Raw genomic sequence first — 27,818 nt, forward strand, 5'->3', positions numbered from 1 at the left:
TGGCAAATTAGCCAACCAGAAGCATACAGAAAGAGGCTCGCTAGGAAGCCCTGAAGAGGAACGCCCAAGGGTGAAAGAACGGGCAACAGCTGTGAAGGTGTCCACCCTTCTCCCACACCCATTGACCCAAACCCAGGTCAACAAGGAGCCTCACCGGATCACCGCAGGAAGCGCCAGGCAGAGCGAAGGCCGATCAACGAGGAAACCGTATCGCCCGTGAGCGGTTCCTGCCCCCGGCCACGCACGGCTGGTAGGACAAGCCGCTACATTTCAAAAGCCTCCATGTCATAGCATTGGTGAGGCTGCTGCTATTATTATTATTATTATTATTATTATTATTATTATTAAAATTTATATAGCTTCTCATCGCACGTAGGTGACTCTAGACTGGTAACAAAATGTCCGCAGACAGAAAACCAGGGTCAGAAAGCACCGAGAATCCTGCCGTTCACCCCTGAGCGACAGATATTCTCCACTGTTCCGATCTCTTTCAAACTGAATGAAAACTGGGGGTTGGGGGTGGGGGAGGAGAATTTTGCTATCCCCGTTGGCTGTGTTCACACAACCCATGTGACCTGGTCAATGAAAGGTCCGCTGGTGAGGTTTTTTGAGGGTCAACTCAGCCCTCTGGGTGATCTATGCTTCTATGGGCTCATTCGGTGCCAAGGTTGGTGTGTTGTGTGAATGCAGCCCCCACCCTCCTGTTCTGCACGAGCTGAAATCCGTGGCTCACTCACCAGAGGTGCTGACGAGCAGGTGAGGCGTGTGGAGGCAGAGAGCAAGAAGGACGACACGGTGGACCTTCATCCTGCACAGAAGACAAGGACAGACAGGCGTGTAGAGCGTTGGTCCAGAGACTGCGCCATCCGCTGTTCCTTGGGGAAGGGCTATGTGAAAACTGACCTCATCAGCAGACTTGGGGTCTCATGCAGTGCCAGCCAGATGTCTGCCCCAAGAGCTTAAAACTCCAATGTGGATAAGAAGGGAAAGGGGAGGGCGAGGGCGAGGGCGAGGGCGAGGAGCAGCAGGAGGAAACGCCAGCAAGAGAGATTCAGGCACAGGGACTGGAGCCGCTCCCTGTGGGGTGAGAGCTTCGGAAATCTCTCTGTGGTTCCTCAGTCCTTCCTAGACCTGGCAGGTATGGCCTGAGCCTGTCTTCCTTATTTTTCTTACTGGGATTGCTTTTACAAAGACACCACTGTCTCCTTAGCAAAGCCTAGCGTAGTATTCAAAAACAAAACCATCACTGTAAAGCATGAACGCAGCCTATCAAAGACTTAACCATCACACAGCAATGGCAGGGAGCAAACTTAAGCACAGTTTGGCCTGAGAATCCTGCCTAAACGTCTCCACCCGAGCCCGGCTTCCCCAGTCTCGAAACACGGTCCCACCTCGCTCCCTCTTGTGAAGCCACATGCCTGTTCTCCCCATTTCCCACGCTGAGCATATGCACAGGGATGAAGCCACAGCAAGACACAGCCAGAATCGAAAGTGGAAGCTGTGACTGGGAAAGTGGGTCTGTGACGCTGATGCGGTTGGTGCTGGGCGAAACCCACAAACCACACGGCCTGCAAGACCGCGTTCTGGGCTCAACCCAGGGGACAAGGGGCCCCGGGCTTCAAAGCTTGGTCCTAACTCACTTCTGCGCATTCAGCCAGGGGTGGTGATGCAACATTTCTGAATTTTTTTAAGCAGCAGAAAAACCACCCACCCACCCCAGGGGCATTTTCCCCTTTGGGGAAAACCCAGGGAAATACTACGGAAAGATAAGCATACTTATTTTAGCATTCTTTACACGGATTCACAAAGGGACTGGTTTTCTTTATTAGATATACAGTACAGGGTACAATTTGGATGGCTCATAAAAGCACATTGGGGGTGTAAAACTGAAAAACGTAGTTCATACAGGCGATGCGCTGATAGACTGAATTTACTTTGAAATGTTTTATTTATTGTTGCAAAGCCATAAGCAGTTGAATTTCGAGGAAGGTAGCCTATCTTCATTTTGTCTAGGAAAAGCAGGCAGGCAGAAGGGGTGGCAAAGAAAAGAAATCATCCACAGGGCAGTAAAATTAAAAAGGGTACATATACTGGACTTCATCTCCTACTATATCACAGAGATAGAGAAGCGCATATTCCGAAAAAAGGCTGAGCGTGGGTAGAAAACAAGGCCCAGCATGCCCATTTTGCGATGGGAAGGCTGCTTATCCCTGTGACGTGTCCCTGAATTAACCCACTGTCTGGAGTGGCACAAGAGAATCACAAAACCAGATACAGCTGAAACAGACCTTAGAGGTCATCTAGCTGAGCGCAGGCTCCATTAAAGCATCTCTTGACAGACAAAAATTGAGCAATTAAGAGGTTCCTCTTGATGTCCAGCCTGAACCTCCTTCCTTGTAGCTTACAGTTCTTCACTGCTGCCCTTGGTTGCCCCAAAACAGAGTTATAAAATCACTGATTTATTAAAAAGTTTAAAGTGCCTCATATCCAAAGCGCTCTGGGCTGTTGGCAATAAAACACACTAAAAAATACAATTTGAATAAAAGCAGATACAATCAAATAAAAAAAATGTAAACTAAAAACAGTATATAAGCTAGGCAGTTGCCAAACAGGCATTCAAAATCTAAAACAATATGAATTAAAATACAATCATATTGTGGAGCAGGAAGGGACCTCGGCAGTCATCTAGTCCAGCCCCTGCCTGGCGGAGGATCTGCTGAAGCATTTCTGATCTATCCAACCCCTGTTTCAAGACCTCCGGGTATGGGGCTGCTACTCCATTGCCTGACATCAGGAAATCTGCCCAAATTTCAAACCCAGATCTACTTTCCTCTAGTTTCAGCCCCCTTCCGGCAATCAAGACCAAATTCTCTGCTTTTTTGGGACCACCTTTGGATGCTGGCAGGCTGCTTCAACATCAACCCTCAGTCTTTTTTTCTGGAATCTGAACATTCCCAGGTCCTTCTCTGTCCCTGTTCAGAACTTGCTCCCAATTGCCACTGGCCTTCCTGAACTGGACGTGGGGCTCCACACGAGACCTCACCAGGGCAGAGTCAAGTCACTGGGAGGTGGACGGTACACAAGCTTAAGAAATAAAGATCGACGGCTTCCCCAGATTGGGAGGCTGTGCTCCACCACAGGACAGGGTTGGCCTCTTTAGCAGCTGCGTCACACCGCTGGCTCATGTTTCACCTGTGGCAGACTGGGGTGACCTTTTACTCATCCTTCTGCCATGCTAGGTCTCCCCCATCCTAGATTTGGGCCATTACATGCATAAAGACACTCCCCGCTCTTGTCCCCTCCAAGCCACGGATGCCCACAGGAGGAATTTTCCCCATTTCCCTCGTTTTCTTTAGTCAGAGAGAGGTGAGATTAACTTCCTGGCCTACCAAGCTCCACCAGCTGCAGGAAAGGGGCCGCAGGGCATTGGCACAGCTTGGCTCCACTGCAGGGGGAGGTGCTTGAACCCAGCCCGCTTGGCGCAATGTGCCGGACCAAGGCAGAAGAGGGATGAACTCGGTCACCACTTGCCTGCCTGTGGACTCCCACAGGCTTATTCTGGGCAGGGTTATTCCAGCCTGGGTCTTTCAGGTGCCCAGATGGGTGCTCTGCAGGTAGCATTTCCTGCAGACCACCCAGATGTTTTGCTCCAGGATTTTCTTCCAGAACTGACACTGCAAGCAAGGGAACGGCCTTGGTTGCGCATCCAATGCCCTCTTCCAGACCTCTCCACGTGAAAGACATCTCCTGTTGGCCCTGTAGTTTCCCAGACACTCTAATTAGCTCCCTTTTCCCTTGATGCCGGCAGCTCATTAAAGAAGGGAGGAAAACAACATGGGAAGCCAAGACGGGCTCTGCTCAACGCCTGTCCAAAGGCAGCCCAGGACAGCCAGAGGCTGCCACCCTGCCGGACAAGAGTGCGGGGGCGCCAGCCCTGAATTAGGGGGCTGAGGAGGATGGACCCATCTCAGCTGGACGGGGCCGGCACTCTGACCAGGACCCTCAGGTAGGAGATGGGAGCTGCAGTCCATACAACTTGGGGCTGGGGAGGACTGGATCGCCCGTCTTCCCCTCGCACTGGGGACAAGGACAACGCCGGGCTCAAACTGCTAAAAGAGGTCCCAGCAGGGCTAAGCAGAGGGGACTGTGCCAGGTCCCCGCATATCCCCTGGCCCTTTTCTCGCAAGTCAGGTCTTCTCTGCGGCGCAACCAACAAGGCTGGCCATAGCTAGGCAAACAGCCAGTGAAGCGATGAAACACCGCCTTTGGTCCTGTTTCAAACTGCACAGATGGAAGCTCAAGACAGGATGCTCCCTTGCAAGAGAAATAGTAAGAAAGGCCACCACATGCAGAAAAGTATCACCTCAGGGAGTAGGTTCTCTCCCTGACATGCTAGGTTTCTGCAAACGGGGAGGATTATTTAATGAAGGGCCCTGAGTCACACAAGCCACTGGGTTGCAGTGATGTAAAGGAGAAGCAGAAGGACTGAACAGCAGGTCAAGATCCCCACCCTGTCCTGAGATCCTCTGAAAGGGAAGCACGCAGAGAACAAAACCAAATGCTCAATGGGGATGGCAGAAGCAGGAGGAGATGGCGCAATTTATTTACCGGCCCCTCTTCAAAGTCCCAGAGCAGCTCTCTCGTCAGAGCAGAACTGACAAGTGCCTGGAACAAGAAACTGGAGTGTTTGGGCAAATAAATGAAAGGATTTTCCTTCCAGACTTTCAAGGTCTTCCTTTTCTAGACAGTTGCGACTTTTTGTCCCCTGCCTCTGCTGTGATCAGCCGGAAGATGTCCCCTGCCGTCTTCTCTATCCTCCAGAGTACAACGCCCCAAATGCCCTGCCACCCTGGCCTTTGCCACCCCGGGTGCTCGTCCTGCTAGAGCGCTGAGCCAATAGGGAGGGAGGGAGGAAGCCACCGATGGCTGGAAGCACCAAAGCATCTTCCCAACCCCAAGAAGAAAGCCGCACAAATCTTTCTGTCATGGGGTGGGTCCAGTGGAAAAGTTTTCCTTCCTTGGCAGAGCTAAAATGCATGTGGATTCTTCAGGTTGCGCCTTCCCCAACCTGCCTCCGCCCAGATGCTCAGCTGGGATGTGTGAGAATTGAGACGAGGCCTGTCTGGAGCAGTGTTTCTCGACCCTGGCACCTCGAAGGTGGGTGGACTTCCAGGATTCCCCAGCCAGCTAGGAAGTCCACCCGTCTTCAAGGTGCCAGGGTTGAGAAACAGTGGTCTGGAGGGTACCAGGTTGGGGGAAGATGCCCTAAACCTTTCTCAGCCCCCTCCTTTAGGATGCCCCGAGGATTCCTGGTGCAATCCCGCGGGTGCCTTTCCACTGTCCAGGGGGATGTTCCCAGAGTCGAGCGTTCATCTCCCTTTACATCTTGGCATCATTTAGATGCAGCACCCGCCCCCCAAGGACCCTCATGTCCCAGCTGTGGGGAAGACCGTGCTGGGGAGGGACGAATCCTCCCTTTGCCTCCCAGGCAGGCCCCTCTTGGCCCCTTTTGTTTCTCAAGGACCTGGTGGAGCCAGAGGCCCGAGTCCTCCTCTGGGCAAGGCCTAATGACAATTTGTCATTCAGCAAACATACCCTTAGCAACCAGAGCCAAATGCCCTGGCAACAAGCCCTCAGCCTAAACACAGGAAATCTATTTTAATTTTGCTTTGAGCTGCTCTGGCGGATGACTGATGCCACTGCTGCAGTGGGGTCCAAAACCATCTGCATATGCCCTAGACAAAAATGGAATGGCTTGGTCCATCTGCCCAGATTTGGCTTGGCTCTGGGTTTACAGATGCCCGACCCTCCAGGCTCCATTAGGGCTCTCTATGCACTGGAGAATTGTGGCCCAGAGTAGTTGGCACTCCCTGATTAAAACTGTTGGTTTTCCAAGGTGCCCTTTTAAGAGTTCTGTGCAGCTCGGAAGTTGACATCAAATTCCCCATCCCATCTTTTTAATAACCCTCTTGATTTGAGACGTGGATTTATTCTGAGAAGCTCTTTCTCTGACCAGTGTCAGAATGAAGCTTGGGAGCACAAAGACTCCGTTTGCCACCAGACTCCATGTTTCTGTGCTCCAGAGCTAGCAATGGAGAGGAATCCCAGCCAGGGGCACCCAAACATCCCCCGCCCCTGCCCACCCTCTAGAAGGGACAGTGCGTTCAGGCTGCATCCACACAACACACCGGACCTGTCTGGTTCCTGCACCAACCCATTTCCCAGGTTCCTGCAGGACACTCAAGCGGGAATCAACTAACTGGGCTGGCTTCACAATAACCCAGTTTAGCGCACTATGCAAATTTGGCCCCTTGGTCTCTAAGCTGATCTGCTCAGTGGGTGCAAAGTCAATCCAGCCATCTGTTAGCCACCTTTCAGCAATTTGGCATCTGAATTAACTAGGAAGACAATGGCATTTGCACTTCTATTTTCATCTAGCCCGGGGCTGTCAACAAATCACAGTGGTGGCAGTCAAAGTCCTGCCCATTTTTATGACCATAAAAAAGGGTGGGCATCGAGCACCTGGTGGTGGCTGACTTTTTTCACCCCACTCCTGATACAACCAGTGCAGAAAACGCTATTGAGCAATACATTTTCCAACAGTTGCCAAATCCTGGCTTTTTTTCATGCCTCGATCATCACTGCTTAATAAGCAAAAAGTGGGGAGAGCGTCTGCCGAGTGTGCTGGAAAATCTGGGAGCGGCCTCTGAGGGGCCTCTTGGCTCATGCGTGGACCGGCTGCACGTGGGCGTCTCTGGGGAAGAAGAGGGTGCCACTCTGCAAGGAAGCCAGCTTGCACCCACTTGGGATAAACTTCCAAGCTTATAAACTTCCCCTGCATTTTCGCTCCTCCTTGGCCATTTGTTCCTGCAGCAGCTGGAAGGTTTTCCCGGCATGGACAAAGGGCAATTCCACCCAGCAGCCACCTCCATTAACTGGGTGACTCTCCCGGAGGCCAGACTCCTCCTGTGGGTAAACCGGAGGGACCCACCTCTGCTGTTTTGAGCTCAGAAAGGAAGAGGGATATAAAATGCTCCAATCAAGAAATAAATTGCACGATTATGCTGGCAGCTGGCCCACTAAGCTGCAGACCGTACAGATTTCACCGGAGAGCCATAAAGCGCTGGAGAATCTATCCCAGTTTGGCCGTTGGAGACTGGCAGAAAAAGCAGAAGGGCTTGGCCCAGGCCTTTACGGCCAGAGAGCTCTGCCCGCTCGGCCTCTGAATTGGGGGAGCACAGCAGCAGCAACAGGGGCTGCCCACAGAGGCTCTCCAGCTGGGCTGGTGACCGGTTTTGTTCGGGACCAATCAGCAGAGGGGGGCCCGGGAGAAGGCTGAGGAGGGACGGCAGACAGGGCGGTGCAGGGCCAACTTGACGGCTAGTGCCCTTCAAGGGAGCTGGGTTCTCCCGAGGTGTCATCAGCCGGTCAGCTAAGCCACAGGATTGCCTGTGAACTAGCCAAAGAATGCCAGAGGGAGATGGCCAAATCCAGCAGCAGCCTCTTCCTTCAGGCCAGTGGACTGTCCGGGCACCCCGGTGATCCTTCTCATCTCCTCTTTGCCCCTTGCAGCTTTCGGGACAAATAGCAAATGAGAGAGAGAGAGAGAGAGAGAAGAAAGAGGAGGAGGAGGAGGAGGAGGTTGTCTTCCCACACTGGCCCTGGACCTGTTTCTCACCTGGCCAACTGTTAGTGCCAAGAAGTTCTGTGCTTGAGGGACGAAAACGGGGCCTTCTTCTCTCTTTCTTGTGCTCTCTTCAAGGCGCGGTTCAGATGCAAGGGGGGCTTCTCTGTCCTCACGCATTTCCTACTCAGTCTAGTTTTAGCTTCATGGAATGAATGCCAAAGCCAAGTCCACAGGCTGCACCCAAGACAGCCACATCATGTGCATTTGCTTTTCAGTGAGTCAGTTCCTCAATATTATTCTGCCCCTCTGCTGATGAATGTAACGCCTCTCTGGCAGGAGCTGCGCTGGGGGTCGGTGTGCTTCTGGATCCAGTTCAAGGTGTTGGTCATCACCTTTAAAGCCCTACCTGAGGGACCCCCTTGCCCCAATCACATCAACCCGTCCCACCTGGTCTGGCAGGAAGGGCACATTGCAGACCCCGTTGGCTAAAGAATTCTGACTGGCAGGGTCCAGGAGGAGGGCCTTTTCCGCCGTGGCCCCCGCCCTGTGGAACATCTTGCCCCCTGAGCTGAGGTGGGCCCCCACTCTTCTGGCCTTCAGGAAGAACATCAAGACCTGGCTAAGGAGCAGCTGTACTGAACAAGCCACCTTCCTTCAGTTTTTGCACGCACATGGGCATATTCAACATGACACCTGCCACTTTGGACTTTAATTCTGGCTTAAACCATTACCCCTCCCCTTTCATTACAAGTAAAGGTAAAGGTTTCCCTTGACATTAAGTCCAGTCGTGTCCGACTCTAGGGGGCGGTGCTCATCTCCGTTTCAAAGCCGAAGAGCCGGCGTTTGTCCGTAGACACTTCCTCTGTGGTCGTGTGGCCAGCATGACTACACGGAACGCCGTTACCTGCCCGCTGAAGCGGTACCTATTAATTGACTCACATTGGCATGTTTTCGAACTGCTAGGTTGGCAGGAGCTGGGACTAGCAACGGGAGCTCACCCCGTCACGCGGATTCGAACCGCCGACCTTCAGATCGGCAAGCTCAGCAGCTCAGCGGTTTAACCCGCAGCGCCACCGCGTCCCTTTACAAGTAGTCCTCGCTTAATGACCACAATTGAGACTGGAATTTTGGTTGCTAAGTGAAGTGGTCATTAAGAGAGTCTGAGCTGATTTTATGACCTTTTTTTGCAGCAGTCATTAAGCAAATCACTGTGGGTGTTAAGCAAACCACATGGTCATTAAGTGAAACACACAGTTCTCCATTGATTTTGCCTGCCAGAAGCTGGCTGGAAAGGTTGAAAATGGTGATCAAGCGAGCATGGGACGCTGCGATGGTCATAAGTGTGAGGACTGGTCATAAGTCAGTTTTTTCAGCACCGTCGTAAGTCCAAACCATCACTAAACGAGTGGTTGTTAAGCGAGGACTACCTGTAGTTGCCATTCCCCACTTGAGTGAACATGTTGCATAACGCCCTTACTTTGCCCACCTCACCTCTCGTTCCTACCCTGGTCCAGACCCGTGTCTGCATGCAGGTTCCCAGGCAGCCCCGGGTTCTTTAGTTCGATTTCGGCTCTGGGGAGGGGCTGGATTCAAAGTCCTCGAGGGCTTTCGTTGTCAGAAATATGAACCTGGGGGAGAGGGTGCAATTACGTTCACTTTCCTGATGAAACGTCTAAGTTAGAAGTTAGAAACTTCTAACAATTCTAACTTCTAAAGTGCTTCTAAGTTCTAATGTCCCAACAGCGGGTCAGCAACTCTGAGAATAAAATGTGGGGCAGGACTGGCTTTGCAGCTAATCCCGTCTCCAGGTTTTTATGTAATTTTTATGCAACTGGATCGCAGCTTAGACAGACCTAGCTCAAAATGACTGCAGTCTCTGTGCGTGTCTGTGAGAGAGAAAAACCTCCTCTTATTTTCTCTTGGGTGCACAAACATTGGCCAGACTTCCTGCTCCAGAATTCAGGTCAAGCCTCCTCCTCAGTGGAGCCCTGCAAACTGAACCCAGGTCCTGGCCAAGCCCCTGAAACAGAGAGCTGGAGCAACTGAAATTGGGGAAGGAAGTAATTTGTAAAGAACAGTGGTGCAGGCACGAGGGAGACGGCTTTCCAGGATTTAATGGATGCTGAGAAAAAGTTCTTCAGGAAATGTTCTTGCTGTTTTATCGCTGGGGGAAACGGACAATGGAGAAAATTGCAGCCGCTCCATCTGGGCTCCATTGAGTGAGGGACCATAAAGCGCCTTCTGCTCAGCCGGATGGCTCTTCCAGGGGCCACTCCGATCGATGCCCCCATTTGGTTAAAGTTCACTGGGAATTTCCAGACAGGTTGGTGCAAAGAGGGAGTTTGCCTTCGCAGCCGCAAACTCAAAGAACAGAGCCATCAATGCAGGAAACCTCTCCAAGCAATTATCAGCCTCGTGCACTTACAAAATCGCATAAAACGAAAGGATGAAACCGCTCAAGGTCACATTGCAAAAACAACATTTTTATAGACTATACGCTATGATTAATCATTCTGGCTTCTAATTTTGCAGGCGAAATCACTAGGCAGAAGTCCCAAATGCAGAACGCAGATAAGGAATTCCTGGGACTATAAATCACAGCAAAGCATTTGTGCCCTTTGAAGAAAACTCTTCGGATGTAGGCATGTTAATGTGTTAAATCAGTGAACTCTTGGTCTTTCCCTAATGTGTCACAATGTGTGTAAGGCCCTTGGCACTCACGGCACGTAATGCACACACACGGCTGTGGGCAAGATGAGAACTGCCCTTGAACAGTATTTGGAAGCTGCAACAGGTCCAGAATGAGGTGGTACAGGCAATTCTGGCCTTTCACAATACCGACATATAACACCACTGCTCTGTAGCTACACTGGCTTCCGGGTCCAGCTCCATATGCTGCTTATCAGCTTTACACAGCACATGGCCAGAGTGTCAACCTTGCACGGACCAAGACCCTCTCTAAAGAGCTTTTTGCATGCATGCAAACTCTTGCCACCGGTTTGTCACTTCCCAACTTGAGTGTATGTGAGGGATGAACTAGACAAGTCAAAAGTTCCACCACAGCCTCAGAAGACAGAAAACAACCCCATCACTCCCAACCTGGTGAGTAGAGACTAAATCTGAAAGCATTTGTATGCGCAATCCATGCCAAGCATAGAGCGACAGATTCTCCCTACAAAGTCTGTCTATGAAGAACATTCAGTGTGCAACAGCTCATATCTCCAAAGAAAAGGAGGTCGGGGCTGAACATCCTTCATCAATATTTATCACTTGTGGGGGAAGCTTTCCATTGATCAGGCAAGGTCAAGGCCTCCATGGTTGGTCTACACGACAATGCGGTGCAAACATTATGGCAGCTGTGGGCGAAACCTCAACCCGCCAACTCAGGTCTGGCTACAACGCTTGGAAATGGGAAGGGTTCTGTCTCTGGACACATCTAGGAGCAAAAGGGGACTCTCCATTGCACAAAGAGGCATTTATTATCTTTGCCGTGCTTGTCCTCGCAATGAAAATAATATGCGCTGCTACATACAGAGGGAGAATAAAGATGTTGGGTCAAACGATGGGAGGCTTGCCTCTTTCACACGCTACTTGTGTCCAGAGACATAAGACACGGGGCTTGACAGACCTCAGATCTGATCCAACGTGGAACTTCTTAGCGCTCCCGCAACTGTGGCTGTTAGCAGTGAAGTCAAACTGAGTGTAGTTGTGTCTGTATCTTGGACTTCAGGAAACCAGATTTTAATTAACTCAGAGCAATGCTAAGTAGGATCTCATAGCAGGAGAAGGTAATTGGAAAAGAAGATGCGAGGAGGGGGGTAGTTTCTAAGGAAGGAGATATTAAAGTAAAATTGCAGATAATTCCGAGGAGGATGAAAAATGGAAGACTTCAAAATGAGCCTGTGTAGCTGCATGAAAAATGAAGATCTGAAACTAAAATGAAAATCTGAAACTATAAAAGGAAATTTACAGGAAATGGAGGGACGTCGGGTCAGAAAGGAAGAGGGCAGACCCAGAACTGTAGAACTTTTATCAGGAAAGAAGAAGTTCAGAGTCAGCGGAGGTTAGCCAAGGATGCTAAGAGCAGCAAAAAGGACCTCTTCAGATAAGTTCAAAATAAAATTAAGAGCAAGAAATCAGTGCAGCCGCTGCTCACTGAAGACGCCAAAATACCCACAGGTAACGAAGAAGAAGCAAAGCTACTCAATTCCAATGTAGGTTCAGCCATTAGACTGAAAAGCAAAGAGGGGGGAGATCATCCAAGGTTGCAGACCACGAATTGTCATCTGGCTGGATCTACGCATAATGCTGTGGTAGGTGCCTGTTTCTAGGGATGTAACTTCAGGGGAATATTCCCTTGGAAGCACGCTTGGTCTTCTTTACACAGATCAGAGAGTTCCCCTCAGATTGCAAGAAGTCTCTTTTGTAAGTACAGAACTGTTCGCGCATGAGTTCTTATCATTCTTTCTGACATTTCCAAGTCTCTCTCTCACAGTCCTTTCACTGGCAGCTTCCTTATGCCACATCTTGGCGTCAGCTCCCAGCCTATGCTTGACCCCCCTTCTTTTAGTGACTCTACTTTCGCCATTCTTTGCTGGTGGCGTCATGTCTACTGGACCCTCGTGGGTGGATGTTTGCCTAGCTTTGGAGCTGTGGCGGGCTACTGACCTTCAGTGCTACCTGTTTGGTCAGCAGCCACACCAGACCCTAGAAAGGACACCTGAAGACCTTCTTCTCCCTCATGGGGAGGCAGCAGTGTACCAGGAGGGATGTACTGGGCGGGGGGGGGGAGTCGATGAACATAATTTGACGACATGAGCCCCACCTGGCATGCAGATCCTCTCCAAAGTTTGGCCCCAAATTGTGACAGAAGGAAAAACAATGAAAGCGTATCAGAATGATAAAATTTTAAAAAGACAACTCAATTTTTGCCTTTCCCATATCTTTCTCTGCCTACTTTCTGGAATAGGGCCCCAGCACACTGCCTGCCCTTGTTCTCTCTGTCTGTCCTGACTACCAGGAAACACACTGAGACAATGACTTGGTCTCTAATATTTATTACTAGTACTTAACAAGAATCCTAACAAACTGAGGAAGCGTGGGAAAAACCCAGCCATATAACCCCCAAGGGTTAAGGCGGTCCCGATCTGTGTCTCTTTGAATGGCTGAACAGTTCCTCAGTGCTACACATGCGCTTGACAGTCTGGGTGGGAGCCCCCTGCTCACCATCCTTACTCATGACACTGTCTGACTCAAACAGGATTCAGTTCCTCCTGACTGTGAGAATGTTGCAAGAAGGCAGCTTCAGCCTGATGTCATCATTTCCACAAGGCCATGGAGCAGAGCAGCCTTGGCCAACTGAGGACTCTCTAAACTTGCTGTCTAGAGCTGTTCCCAATGGCCAAAGGTAAGGCAATCTAGAGCTGATTCAAGATGTGGGTGACAAACACCTGGGAGACCCAGGGTGGCTAAGGCAGCCTCAGAATGCCTGTGTTTCATAGGTCAAGGGTGAGGTGCCACCTTATCCATGCCAAACTCTACTGGATCTCTGCAGAAACCAAGGTCTAGGAAGAGGATGGCTCAGGGATACTGTACATCACAAAGATTCAAGATACAGGTCAACTACGGAGAGGCAGCTGCGGCCAAGGAGAACTTTGGGAAGGGTGGATTCAACATTTCTGGTTTAATAATGTCATGCAAGTTTTCTCCAGATGATTTCATTAAGGATGGTTCATTAAGCTCTCCGTGATGAACCTCTTCCCTAATTTCTCACAGCCAAGGGGACAGACAAATGTTTGAGCAATCAAATCTCTTCTCAGAAAAGGCATCCGAAGCAATACATCAGAGGGAGCCCTGGCCAGCATCCAAGCCTTGCCACTTAGGTCAAACGGCCGATGTTCTCAAGGAGACAAGACCAAGGAAGGGTTCACAGGACCCAGTCTCAGGTCAGCAGCAGTCAAGAGGAAAGAACGTTCACACAGAGTTCCCCAAAGGCCGGGATGGGTGTGAGGTTATGGGACCAGAAACCCAACACATCCAAGGAATGGGAAAGCTTGGGAAAGCTTTTTCCAGTATCATGTCAGCCACTGTGGCACAGCAGGATGCAACCAGGTATGCCAACTTATCAGAATCTGGGCTGTGTTGCTCTTCCACCTTTAGCTTCATCCTGACTTTCAGAAACCCAAAGGTCCAGCTTTACCACCAGCTGTTTCTACACAATGTGGGAGTCAAATTAGAGATCCCCTGTTTTACGTGTTCAAAACCACTGAACGGAGCGCAAGCAGTGGAGTCCTTGGTGCTCTCTGAGCTGGGTGGTTTGATTGCAGATGTTTCATCACCCTACTAGTGCACTGATGGTGCGACCTAGCCTGGCAATGAAACATCTGCAAGCCAACCACCCAGCTCAGAGAGCACCAAGGACTGCACCATTCAACCCGGAGCGACAGAGATTCTCTTCTACTGAAAGCTCAAACACTCAGAAGATGGATTCACACAGCATGTGGAACCTGGGTTAGCAAAACACAGTGGCTGTGCTCACATTAGAACAGTGTTTTTCAACCTTGGCAACTTTAAGATGTGTGGACTTCAACTCCCAGAATTCCCCAGCCAGCAACACTGCATTAGAACCGATATGTCAGCTTAGCAACTTGACTTGCCAACATGCCTAGTTAATGGCTGGGTTACCAGAACTTCCTGAGGTTTGTGTGTTGTGCAAACTCTTGCAGAAGGGCCTGCGCTACGCAAATCTGTTGAGAAGCAACGGCTAGACTTTTGAGAAATATAATTGGTAATATTAACGTGAAAAGAGGGGATGATGTCTATAAATGTTTTATCACTTAAAGGAACAAAATATCTGTGTGATGCTTTCAAGCACTGAAAACACTTGATGGGCATAATTTTACCCTTGGCTCTCTCATGCATCCTGCTAAGCCATTATTTTTTTAACAATAGTTTACAGAACAAGCCATATTGGCTGGATTGTTCCATGCTAAACCAACACGAAACAAGCCACATTATGGCTTCTGTGATGCATGAAAGGAGCAGAAGCAACATGCAAAAGGAGGGAATGCCTCCTTTTCCTTTTTCACCTCTAGCCTCCCACCCTGGGGTCTCCCGGCACCTCCCAGCCAACCACTAACAATGGCGTAGCCTTGAGGGATCAGCCGTGGTTGCTTGGAGGACCAGAGAATGTATTCCCAGGGGACCGAAGCCCATGTCTCCCACAGGATCTTCCTGCCTCCCAATGCTGATCCCATAATCCCACTCCCAGGAGCAGCCTCTGCCCATCCTTCTGAGGCAAAGCCACCTGTAATTCCAGCAATTTGGAGAACCGAGACGCCACAAATCCTGTGTCACCCTCTTCCGAATCTGCCCAGCTGAGCAAGCTTTGTCCATAATGGATGGGCTCTCCCCGTCTGGCTCCTATGCAGAAGGTTGCAAGTTCCAAACTGGATCTGTCCACACCCTTAAAACAAGCAGCCTGCCCGGCTAGCAGCCCCGGCAGATGGAGGGGACACCCATGTGAGAAATCGCAGCATGGATGCCCATACGGGAGGGGGAAGGGGGAGACAGATTAACCTGTGCAGAAGGCTGTGCAGGAGAAACGCCACGATTTATGAAGCTGGACGTGGAGGAACGTGGGGGTCAAAGAGCAAGTTTCAGAACTTTAAAAAACAAACAGTTGAACATGGCAAAAATATTCCAGCCTTCAAAGTTTGGGCCTCTCTCTGAATCACAAGGCAAGTGTGCACGTAAAATAACATCCCCACCGGCGCATGCAGATGGGAATCATTGCCTCCCTCATGGAAATGCAAAGTTCTGATGGGGAAAGTGCCCGGGCAGCAGATAAGCCCTCCTGCCCACTGGTGAGCATTGCACTTCACCGTTCACGAGCTCGGGACAGGCGGAAGATCAGGAACTCGACAAAGAGCACGTGGATCTCTGCGGCTGCATTTGCATCTTCCACAGCAAAGTCTGCTTTGGTACAGCGGGGCCTTTATTGAGGAACTATTCACCCCCGGAAATGAGGCAAGCTCTCTCCTTGTTACGCTTTAGGAGAAAGCTTACCATATATTTATTTACCCACCCTTTTTCTCGTTGCTGCTTTAGTTTGTGTTTTCTACACATTGTGCCTTTAATTTTTTTTTTTAATGGATGTTTTTAAGGGTACCTCTGTAAGCTGCCCAGAGCCATGAAGGGTACGTCCATAGTTTCAAAATAGACCAAACCCTTGCTATGAAACTCAGAAACTCCAAGCCCCATTTTATCCCAGCGGGGAATCTAGCACCCCGAGAGTAGCCAGTCCCATTTTCCTACCTGGAGCGAGAAAGCAAGCGTTCGGCCCTTCGTACTAACAGAGCAGTTTCCAGGCTGGCAATTAACAGGAAGAGCACAGGAAAGGGGCGAAGGGCTCCTGTCCTGGTGCCTGCCGCAACATCAGCACATCAAGCCAAACGTCCATCCCATCCCGCTGAAGGAGACAGAAGAGGAAAAAGGAGGGACTGCTTGGAATACTCACTATCTCCCACTTAGGAATTCCTGTTCATCTGCATGCATCAACCTTCCACTCCCACCTCCAGCATCCTAAGTATTTCAGGAGATTTCTGCTGAGAGCTGTAAATCTACCCCCGGAAAAGATCAGCCTGCTGTTTGTTTTGCCTTGATCAGGCTGAGAAGGCAAGGATTGAGGTGAGGGATCAGAAATCCTCACTCCGAACCTCCTTGCTGCCAATGATTCACCAGGTGACCTTAGCAGATCCCTTTTCTTCAGCTTCCCCCTGCCACATCGCAGACCAGGGCAATTATGCTCATCTATCCTCCCGGGTTGTTGCAAATGTCACAATCAACCCACGTACCAAGAAGGGCTGGGAAAACTATTCCGAGGGAGCAAACAGGCCCATTCTAGCGCACCCTGTTCAAACTCTGAACCAGAAGACGAAGTCTGCAAAACCATTTTCACTCCAAGTTGACAGACCAAATCCAGCTATCTCCTGAAATGAATATTCTGCTTTTCTCTACAGGTACAAAGGACAGTACAATGTGGCATACAAAACAAGAATTAATGCATCTTTAAAATGGTTATCCAAGATCTTAAAGACTCACCAAGTCGTCATAGTAAGATGTACATTATAATTCAAATACTCAGAAGGAGCCTGGTAGCACGTTTTCCGACTGGCCAATTTCATTCCAAGGCTGAAGATTTCGAAAGCTGCCACTGCAGCTCACAAAAGCTTCTGCCTTGGAATAAAACTGGCCAGTCGGAAAAGGCACCACAAGGCTGCTTTTGTTTCTCAGCCACCACAGATTAACCCCACTCTCCTCCTGCAAGTAAAATTTGGAGGAGAACGCAGGGCACCAGCAAAGGAAAACTGTTCAAGCGCAAAGTCAAAGCAGCTCTGAATGTAGCCACAGCCGTCCTAGGCCAGAGTTTCCGCAGGGCACGGCTGGGGATCTCTCTCCAAGAAGTCTGCAGAGACAGGACAGAAGGCACATTTGAGTCACAGCGGATGACAGAACTTAGCTGACTTTTGACCCAGCCCTGCAAAGTCAGTCGAGACACTCCAGCCTGGTAGGTCTGGTGGATGAGACACCACCAGGACATTTCAGGTTTAAACCCTGAGCCAATGGCAAAGGTCACCCAGATTGCAGTCAGGAAAATTACGTGTGCATAAAGACCCTGGGGTCCAGCTCAACTCGAGGGAACTGTCCCCCTTCTAATCAAAATGTGGCGCTTGATTAATTCAATGCAGTTCACACGATGATCTCCCACATATTTGTTTTCCTTTCTGTCCCATTCAAAACTAAAATTTGGTCGCAGCTTTTGGATGGGACAGAGGGACGGTATCACAGGTTGGGTTTTTGACTTTCCCAAATCTCAGGCCGTGTGCCAGAGTTGATCTTCAGCACAGCCTCTGGAAGGGCTTGGCAGCTTGGGTCTATGTGACCCAGTTTAAAGCAGGTCTGTCTGTCTGTCTGTCTGTCTGTCTGTCTGTCTTTCTATTTCAAATTTCATCACCGCCCACCTCACTTGAAGCATGCGGGGCTGCAAGGAGCTGATCTGCATTGCACAGGCCTCCAACAGTTGCAAGCAGCAGAAGCTGGTGGCCGCCTAGAGCATCAAGGACATTGTGGCTGACCTTCCTTGGCAGCTCTACTAACCACTTCCCAGCTCTACAGCCTAAATCCAGAATCACATTAAGACCTAGAAGAGAAGCCAAAAAGCAGGTGGAAGCATGAGGTCATCTCCTGGACCTGGCCTAGCTACCCTTGCCAAGAGGATTGGCTACCACAACATGGGACAAATCTGTGGCCAGAGGGCAGGGATGGCAAGCCCTGGGTGACAGATGGTACTGCCATGCCTCCAACGCTCTCTGGCTGCAATTCAGGCCAGAAAACCTCTGCAGCAGCTTTCCACCAACAGGGTCTCCAGCAAGCAGGAAGGAAGTCACCAAGCCACCTCCTGTGCCTGATAAAGAAACCAAGATGGTGCATTAGGCAGGCAGAGTTGGGACAGGCTGCATTCAGGCTAGCAAGCTGTACAAAGCACTATGGCAGCATTTCTTAATCTTGGCTGCTTGAAGATGTGTGGACTTCAACTCCCAGAATTCCCCTATTAGAGGAGCTCCCTTGACAAATTGCACTGGGCGTGGAGCAGGGCCCTCTTTCAGACCCCTAACTTTTGTTTGGTTATTTTGTGGACGTTTCTAACTGGATGTGAAACAGGCCAGCCACAAACACTCTCCCATACCATGCAGCATTTCTCCATCAAGATGCTGGGAGAGAAGAATGGGAAGAGCCAAGGTTTGCTGGGAGCAATTTTGATGGTTCCTTGTAGGCAGACCCAGTGGGATTGACCTCAACTGGGACTCCAGTGTTGGGACATGACCTGGGCAACCTTAGCAATGGCTTGTCACTTCCTCATCCAGTCGCTTCTGACTCTTCGTGGCTTCATGGACCAGCCCACGCCAGAGCTTCCTGCCGGTCGTCAACACCCACAGCTCCCCCAGGGACGAGTCCGGCACCTCTAGAATGTCATCCATCCATCTTGCCCTTGGTCGGCCCCTCTTCCTTTTGCCTTCCACTCTCCCTAGCATCAGCACCTTCTCCAGGGTGTCCTGTCTTCTCATTATGTGGCCAAAGTATTTCAGTTTTGCCTTTAATATCATTCCCTCAGGTGAGCAGTCTGGCTTGATTTCCTGGAGGATGGACTGGCTTGATCTTCTTGCAGTCCAAGGCACTCTCAGGATTTTCCTCCAACACCACAGTTCCAAAGCATCGATCTTCCTTCTCTCAGCCTTCCTTATGGTTCAGCTCTCGCAGCCATATGTTACTACGGGGAACACCATTGCTATAACTATGCGGGCCTTTGTTGTCAGTGTGATGTCTCTGCTCTTAACTATTTTATCGAGATTTGTCATTGCTCTTCTCCCAAGGATTAAGCGTCTTCGGATTTCCTGACTGCAGTCAGCATCTGCAGTAATCTTTGCACCTAGAAATACAAAGTCTTTCACTGCTTCTACATTTTCTCCCTCTATTTGCCAGTTATCAATCAAGCTGGTTGCCATAATCTTGGTTTTTGTGAGATTTAGCTGCAAGCCAGCTTTTGCACTTTCTTCTTTCACCTTCATCATAAGGCTCCTCAGTTCCTCTTCGCTTTCAGCCATCAAAGTGGTATCATCTGCATATCTGAGATTGTTAATGTTTCTTCCAGCGATTTTAACTCCAGCCTTGGATTCCTCAAGCCCAGCATGTCGCATGATGTGTTCTGCGTACAAGTTGAATAGGTAGGGTGAGAGTATACAGCCCTGCCGTACTCCTTTCCCAATCTTAAACCAGTCCGTTGTTCTGTGGTCTGTTCTTACCGTTGCCACTTGGTTGTTATACGGATTCCTCAGGAGGCAGACAAGATGACTTGGTATCCCCATACCACCAAGAACTTGCCACAATTTGTTATGGTCCACACAGTCAAAGGCTTTAGAATAGTCAATAAAACAGAAATAGATGTTTTTCTGAAACTCCCTGGCTTTTTCCATTATCCAGCGGAGCAATGGCTTACCACATGCAAATGGTTTCTTTTCATCTTGCGCATCTCAAACCCTTGCTTCTCCCAGCTGATTAAATCATCTATCTAGAGATGGACCTCCTGGTTAAGGAGAGTGATTGATGTCTCTGTATGTACATCCTTCCAGGAAGCATTCATAAGACCCTTACTTAAAAAGGCTTCCTCGACCCAATAGCTCCTGCTAATTATAAGCCTATCTCAAACATGGGTAAGGTGACTGAGAACCTGGTGTTCTCACAGCTCTGGATGCACCTCAGTGAAACTAACTTTCTGGACCCATTTCATCAGGGTTTCTTGAAGGTTATGGTAGAGAGACAGCCTTGGTCTTCTTGGTAGATGACCTATGCTGGAACACAGATGTATGGAGTGCAACCTTGATAGTTCTCTTGGATCATCAACTATGACATCCTTCTGGGCCATTTAGCAGGGTGGGTCCCAGGAGCATCTTCTGTATTAGTTCTCATCCTTCCTCCCCAGACACATCTCTTTTCATTGGAAAAGGTATTTCCTGATTTTTGCTAGAAAGAATGCGTGCCACCCTTTCACAAGGACTTGGCGCCCTCCCAGAAAGACCCACTGAGGGACAATTGGGCTTGCTGTTTTCTGTTCTGCTCTTGTGATATCTCAGCTGGTTTAATGAATTGCAGAAAAAAAAAAACCACCAAAAAAAAAAAAGAAGGAAAGAGCAAATGAACGTAATATCTTAAAAGCCAGGGCAATGACTCAACTGAATTTCTAAGCTTTCTTCATTCCTGCCAACTCACTAGGCAAAAGAAACTATTTTTCAAAATGCAAACAGCCAATGCTGTTCTTCTAGTGGAAATCCATGACCAGCTTCTTCCATCCAATGGTCCTTACAGATGTCATGAATCGCTGCCAAAGATCCTAAGCCGTTGGGGCTTGAATTGCAAAATCCAGTGGTTTAGCTGTTTACAGTGCATCTAACACTACTCAGGAGGTTTACCTTGAACTTCCACCCCACTTACTCAATGTTGACTAATTTTAATATATTATATATTTATTTATGTGTTTAAATTTATTGCCTGCCCAACTCCAGTGAGTCTTTATAGCACTTCAGATGTGCTTCCAAGGTCATGATCTCCCCAAATGCAAGAAATCTACTATAGTATCTGCCTGCATGGAAGATTATTAGCAAAAAAACCCTCCCTTTGCTTTATTCCACTGTCAAAGATTTACCAGGATCAGTTGTTGTTTTCCACAAGTTTAATCAAGATTCCCTTCCTTGCCATTTGAACACATTTGCTGCCATCTCTGCCTTCTGGAACAACCTTTTCCAACCTTTTTTGGGCTGGGAACAATGGGAATTGGAGTCCAAAACATTCAAAGGCCCTAGGTTAAGGGTGCCAAGGAAAATCACAGCGGTTAAATTCTTTCACATATTTTGAAAATGGTAAAGAATTCGGAACGCATCAAGATTCTCTGTGCCCCGGGGGAAGACCAATTCCAAGCAAACACTGCAGGGAGGGTGCCGATGGATGTCTCCCAGCACCCTTGGCCCTCCAACATTTCAGACAAATACTTGAACAGTGCCCAAGTGTGCCCTGCTTCCAGCACAAAGAGGTCTCCCATGTGGCAGCTGGCAGGATATTCCAGGTCACAGTCCCAATGTATTTAGAGGGTGCCAGGTTGACCTAACCCTTTGGCTGCTTTCACACAACACCCTTCTCCCTGGGGACAATGACCAGCAAGCAGACATCTACTCTGGACACGGGATGCAAGGAGAAGATGAACTAGAAACAGTATTTATGCTGGGCAAGGTTAGAGGAGGAGGAAGAGGAGGAGAAAGGCTAAAGATAAGGAAAGATAAGGAGGTAGGAGATCACAGGAATCTCCTTGGAAGAGCCACAAGCTACCACGGCAGACAGGTGAGCATGGTGAGCAGTTGCAGTAGACCCAACAGCATCGAAGTATGGTTTGTTTGGGCACAACATATTGTGTGAATATAGCCATGCTGTTTTATTCACCCAGGTTCAGGATTTGCCATATTGTGTAAATTCTGTCCTGGTAAGCGGGGGGAAATCCGAGAGCGGCAAACACAATCTCTCTACGCACACAGAATGAGCTTGCTGTCCGCAGGAAAGCAACACACTGTCCAGTTGCTTCAAGCACGCGTGATGGAAACGGGTAACCTACAAGCCAAGATTGGATTCCTGTCCCACCGGCTGCAAAAGGCGAGATTACGCAGAGGGGCCTGTCGGGGACATTTGGGGAAACTGGGGGCCTTCGCAGCCTCTGGGCTGAGCCACGATCTCTCGTCTTTTCGTTTAACGCTACACCTTCCAAAACTAATCATTTCTGGATAGAAAAGTCAACGAGCTGGCGTTTTAAAAGGCAGATTTCTGGCTCCCTTGGTACAGGGTAAGGAATGGTTTTCATGCTATGTAGAACCGAAACCCTTTGATTTATAATTATGGATTCCACCGGGGCTGTGCTCTGCCTTGATCACACCGTACCCTTCACCAAGACCAGGCTGTTCAAGGTCCATTAGATCTTCAGCGTGTAGAATTAATCTACCTTCTGGGTTTGCGTAATGCATTGAATCATAATGTAAAGAAAAGGGTTCAAACATGTTAATATGCACTACGCCACCAAAAATGAAAACAGTTTCCTAAATGATTATCTGGAAGTTAGCTGCTCTGCTAATTTTAGCACACAGAATGGCGTATTTTTGGAAGGAAATCTGGGTACCAAAACACACAAATCTGGCTTTTGTAGATAATAGCCCACCGCTTGGTGGAGATTGTTTTAAAACATCTTTGGGGAGCAGGGGTGGCTCCCCCCTCTCTGCCACTGATAAGATTTCTCTCTCATTCTTTCTTTCTCTCTCTCGTAGGCTATAAGCACATTTCAACGTAATGCGCCAACTTTGTAAAAGGCCAAAAAGTTATCAGATTCCCGGTTCCACCTTTGTTGATTTAACACACAATCAAGGCCTTCCCTTCCAGGCCATTTCACCCTTCGCCACCTCCCCTTCCCATTTTTTTTCTCAATGCACACAAGCAGCACATCAAAAGACAGGCCATTTCAAAATCATTAAAATGGGTTTAAAAATGAAGTTCTGATTTATTTTGATTCACCTGGAGCTGGAAGGGGGATTTGCAAACCGTGCTTCGTATGTTGCAGCCTTTGCTCATACTGATTTTATCCATCTCTTCTCTTTCTTTTAGAATAGCTCTCTTCAAGCCCCCAGCGTAGCCAGACCAGTTACAAACCTAACCGTTGCATCTCCATAACCTGCTAAGCTGGATTAGGGTTGACCCTGGTTTTTTTTTTTGGTGTCTTAATGTGTTGTGTGAACCCAGCCTGCTTGGTTAATTTAGGGTTTCACGTATTGCACAAATCCGGAAAAATATGTTAATTCGTAAGTCAAGCATGATGTCTGAATGCTTTGCAGCCTCCCAGAAAACATTTAGTGGATGCTCTAGAGCAGAGTTTCTCAACCTTGGCGGTTTTAAGATGTGTGGACTTCAACTCCCAGAATTCCCCAGCTGGGGAATTCTGGGAGTTGAAGTCCACACATCTTAAAATCGCCAAGGTTGAGAAACTCTGCTCTAGGAACACAACTCATTCTCTGCCCCTGCACTTGTATCTCCCCTTTGGCCTCCATCAGGATGTTGAAAGCTGGACCAACAGCCACAAGAGGACACAATTTCAGCAAAGCTTGTAGTAAAGTTCCACTAAATGTAGCTTGGCGGCACGTAGCTGGCTGGCTTACCACAGCCAGCCAACATTCATGGCCCTACATCGAACTGGAGTGCGGAAGCCAGCAGGGTCCTGCAGGGATGTGTCTTGGGGCCAGCATCATTCAACATTTTTATTAACGATCTGGGCAACAGGATTGATGGGCTGCTCGTCAGCTATGCCGAGGACACAGCCGTGGAGCCTGGCGAACACCCATGGCAACCGAGCTAGACTGCAGCTAATCTGGACAGGTCTGGGCTGCGAGAACAAGACGTCCTTCAGCAGGGAGACACGGAAGGCATTCTCTCTCGGGGAGGACAATGTAGGGCCCACACCCAAGATGGGGGACTCATTGGCTTGGGAACTCCACATTTGAGAAGCATTTCGGGATGGCCACTGGGAACAAATGAAGTGTGAGGCAGAAGGGCTAACACAGTTCTGGGCTGCGTCAGAAGAAGCGATGTATCCAAGACACATGAAGTCCCTATTCCTCTTCTTCTCCTGGTGAGGCCATACCTGGAGTCCTGGGTACGATTCTGGGCACCCATTTCCAGAAAGCTACGGCACTGACAGGTTAGGACAGGTCCAACGGAGGGCCCAAAGACGTTGCAGGGAGTCGAGGAAGTGCGGATGTTCAGTCGGGGGAAAAGAAAATCGAGCCGAGAAATTATAGCCCGATTCAGGTACATAAAAGAAAGCTCCAGGGAAGACAATCAAGAACTCTTTTCCATGGCTACAGAAACTAGGACAGGAAATAATAAGTTGCAGCTGCCTGCATTTTCTTCAGATATTAGGAAAAACTTCCCAACAGTACAATCGCTGCAAAAGTGGAACAGTCTATGGCAACAAATGTGATGGGCTCACCTTTTCTGGAGGTTTTTAAGGAGAGGCTGGAGTGTCACTTCTCATTAACTGTTTTTCCTGCACACTTCAGAGGGTTAGAGTAGATCAGGGTTCCTCAACCTTGGCAACTTCAAGATGCGTGGACTTCAACTCCCAGAATTCCTCAGCCAGCAACGCTGGCTGGGGAATTCTGGGAGTTGAAGTCCACGCATCTTGAAGTTGCCAAGATTGAGGAACACCAGACTAGACAATGCTTGGCTTCCAACTCCACCGCTCTGTGATGGGCCTGTAGCAGCCATCTGGCACAAGTCACAATGACATCTCACACATCACGACATTATTCTGCCTGTGATGTCTCCTTGCCCCCCAGGTGTTGTCTTCCACAACAAAGATGGCCATGTGGAAGCATCCCTTAAAAGGACATGCCTTCTCTGTCAAGTTTGAAAAGGAATAGGCACATCCACGCATGACCAGGAACAAGAAAAAGACACAAAGACCATCCACAGAACCATTCCAAAGAGCTGTCGGCTTTAAACCGGACAGCTGACCCGACAGGTGTGCGGGAAGCTGCCAGGTAGGAATTCTTGAGATGGGATGTCCTAAGCTGAGAATGCAGGACGTCAACAGGGCATGAAGCCACAAGAGCAGCAGGTGTACCACGAGAACACAAGCAAACACACAGCCCTACTAAGCAAACGAAGCTGAATAGCGTGTGCGTGTGACCCACTTCCGACCTGGTAAAATTGAAGGCAAAAAGGAAAGAAGAATAACTGAATAAATTTAGTCACAGGTCCCAAGATTGTCAGTTGCTTGATTTTTGCCTTTCCCAAACCTGAAATGAGGTAGGCGAGGCTCTTCAAAAAGCATCACACCAGTGCCAGGAAAAACAGGTATTACCATAACTCCCATAGCCAACATGGTGCATCGTGGTTCTGGCTGCAGAGCCAAATCTCATACAACCGAGCAGCAGGCAGCTCCCATCCAGCAACACTCCCTGCCCAGCAGAGTCCAAGCACGCCCGGGAATGCATGGGATTTGCCGCTTCAGACCGGGGCCCTCCTCTTACGTGGAGAAGCGTTGGCCGGGAAGCTGGAGAACCGGTTCCTAATTAAGGGGTTACTTTCAGACAATCACCCCTTGGCTCAGACTTCCGGGAAGCATCTGCCTTGGACAAAAGCACAGGATGAGCAGAGAAGGAAACAGGCCCTGCTTGTGGGTGCGCCATCTCCAGTAAGACCCAGGCAGAGAGGGAGGGAAATCAACCAGGAAGAAGGCAGAGGACAAAGAGAGGGTGCCTGATGCCAGGAAGGTGGGCATCTCCTTGGGAAAGCCGCCGCATCCCTCTGCACCAGAATAAAATCCCAAACCCCAGCAAAGGCGGATTTTTTTGCCTCTTTGCTCCCCTCATCCCTTCTGCTCATTTCTTTTTCCTCTCCAAAAGCAACTGTCAAGTACCCTACGCCTTTGGGCAGCCAACTGATGACGCGTGAGATTCGCTTATTTACTGAACTTCTGGGCTGCTGCTTCAGGGCTGAGATGCTCATGGCCATTCACCCCAGGATGAATGGCCATGAGGACCCAGCGGGTCCTAAGAGGGCCTCAGAAAGGCAGGACGGGAAGGGTCCTCAACCACCACCACCACCACAAGGGGGTGGCCACAGCAGCAGCAGCAGCATCCCACCCCCCAGGTCAGAAAAAGCAAAGCAAGGCAGGAAGGGAAGGGAAGCCTTCATTGGGAACCCAGCCCCCCAGGGCTGAAAAGGCCCCACCAGATAAGGAGGCCCCATGCTAATGAGGTCAGTTAAAGACCTCAGGGCTGCATTCACACAACAGGCTAAGGATTGAGGTGGCCTTACGTGGCAGGCAAGCCCATCCTTGGAGCTGCTGCATGGCGCAGTCCGTTGTGCAACCCTGGACTTCATTGGGGGCAGCAAACAAGGGGGCACTGGGAGGGTGAAGGTGGCCCTGCTTTATAACTAAGCTGGTCAAACCCATGAAGATGTGGATCTTCCCTGCTACAATCCTGCCCTTCTCCCAAAGATGCCAAAGCCAGGCACACTGGTTGGCCCCTCCCTAGCCACACACAACAGCCCTGTAAGGTTGACCAGGCTGAGAGTGGGGGAGGGGAAAGAAAGTGCTACAAGACCACCCAGGAAGGGGACTGCAGTCAATTCAACCCGGGACCAGCTCCCTCCTGAGCTGCAGCTCCACCAGACGGGTCAGCCTTCACTCAGCCCCCGAATCCAGTTCCTGCACTGGCCCCTTTTGCAGACACAACGCATCCAATCCTACCCTAAGTGGAGGATGTTCACGTCAGTTAGCCACAACAACCTAATCAGGTTAACGCCAGCCACCTTTGCCCGTCTCGCAACTGCCCCAGGGAACCCTTTGCGGAGAGGGCCGCCCATCACGGCCGGGCACCGGACCTGGCCCCGGCTCCCATCCCCCCCGCCGCCGAAGCCGCTGACCTACCTCGCAGAGCTGTTGTCGGGACGGCCGGACACACGAGGAAGGCGAAGGCCGCGGCTCCCTCCTGCACGAGCGCCGGGCACCGGGCGGCAGTCAGCGGCCGCGCGGCTGCAGCATCCCCACGGGCTTCGGGGTCCAGCCTGCGGGCAAGGCAAGCGGCAGGCCGGTTAGCGCTCCTCGGCCGGGCCGGGCCGGGCCGCGCCACCATCCAGCCCCGGCGCCGCCGCCGCCGCCGCCGCGCGGAAGGGGGGGCCGGCGGGGGAGGCTCGGGCACCCGGCGAGGCGCTGGGGAACTTCCCCGGGCCCCGCGCTCCGAGAACGCCCGCCCCGCTCCGCGCAGCCCCGGGCGGCCCCGGCGCCGGCGGCTCAGCTGCCCGTCCCACCCCACCCCACCCCGCCGCGAAGCGCGGCGCTGCCCCGCCGCTCACTTTCGGACTTTGCCTCTCGCCGCCCGGCTCCGGGGAAGGCGCCCCGGGCGCGGCGGCGGCGGCGGCGAAGCCCGGGCTCCGGAGCGCTCCCGGCAGACGAATGCCTGCCCCGCCCCCCCCGCCCCGCCGCGCCCCGCCGGTTGGCACAGCCGCCCACGCGGCCGAAGGGCACGCCGCCGCCGCCGCCGCCGCCGCCTTCCACGCCGCTGCCCGGAGGAACAGCGGGCCCCGGCCCCGGCCCCGGCGAAGGACCTCCCGCCCTTGGCGCCTCCCCTCCCCTCCCGCCGAGGGCCACGCGGGAGCCCGGCGGCCGCTTCTCCTGCCCGCAGCTGGACGCGCGGTGCGGGGAGGCGGGGGCGCCGCTTACCCTGCCCGGCGCCGGCCCAGCGACCCACCGACCAGCCACCCACCCGGCTGGCCGCTTCCGAAATTTCCCCACTTCCCGGCCCCGCCTCGGGCGCGCTGATTGGCGGAGGGCCGGCGAAGGCGCGCCCGCCCCGCGCCGCCTCCCGCTCGCCGCTCGCCGCTCCCGGGCCGGGCCGGCCAGCCGCGAGACCAGCTGCCAGCGGCGCGGAGGCGGCGCCCGGCCATCCGGGAGAGGCGTCCTCCCGACCCGCCGCGCCGCCTGCCACGCCACCGGTTGCGCCGGCGGGGGCGCTCGCGAAGTCCTCGCGGGGAAGGGCCAGCG

General features: G+C 50.9%; 1 protein-coding gene across 2 annotated transcripts in view; it reads right to left on the reverse strand.

Annotated features, from left to right (window-relative positions):
- IL1RAP (interleukin 1 receptor accessory protein) overlaps positions 1-27,559 on the reverse strand; it is a 65,979-nt gene extending 38,420 nt beyond the window's left edge. Inside the window, exons 1-3 of one of the 2 annotated variants that reach the window (XM_063306233.1) lie at positions 27,498-27,559; positions 26,706-26,842; positions 738-808 (exon numbers count right to left, since the gene is read on the reverse strand). In XM_063306233.1, the coding sequence (XP_063162303.1) occupies positions 738-807 (70 nt within the window). In that variant the 5' untranslated portion in view covers position 808; positions 26,706-26,842; positions 27,498-27,559. Of the gene's footprint in view, positions 1-737; positions 809-26,705; positions 26,843-27,130; positions 27,218-27,497 lie in introns of those variants that run through there. The other variant, XM_063306234.1, reaches the window with a different exon arrangement.
- Positions 27,560-27,818: the final 259 nt, after the last annotated feature.

The sequence above is a fragment of the Candoia aspera genome, chromosome 6, assembly GCF_035149785.1.
Source record: "Candoia aspera isolate rCanAsp1 chromosome 6, rCanAsp1.hap2, whole genome shotgun sequence".
Classification (NCBI taxonomy): Eukaryota; Metazoa; Chordata; class Lepidosauria; order Squamata; family Boidae; genus Candoia; species Candoia aspera.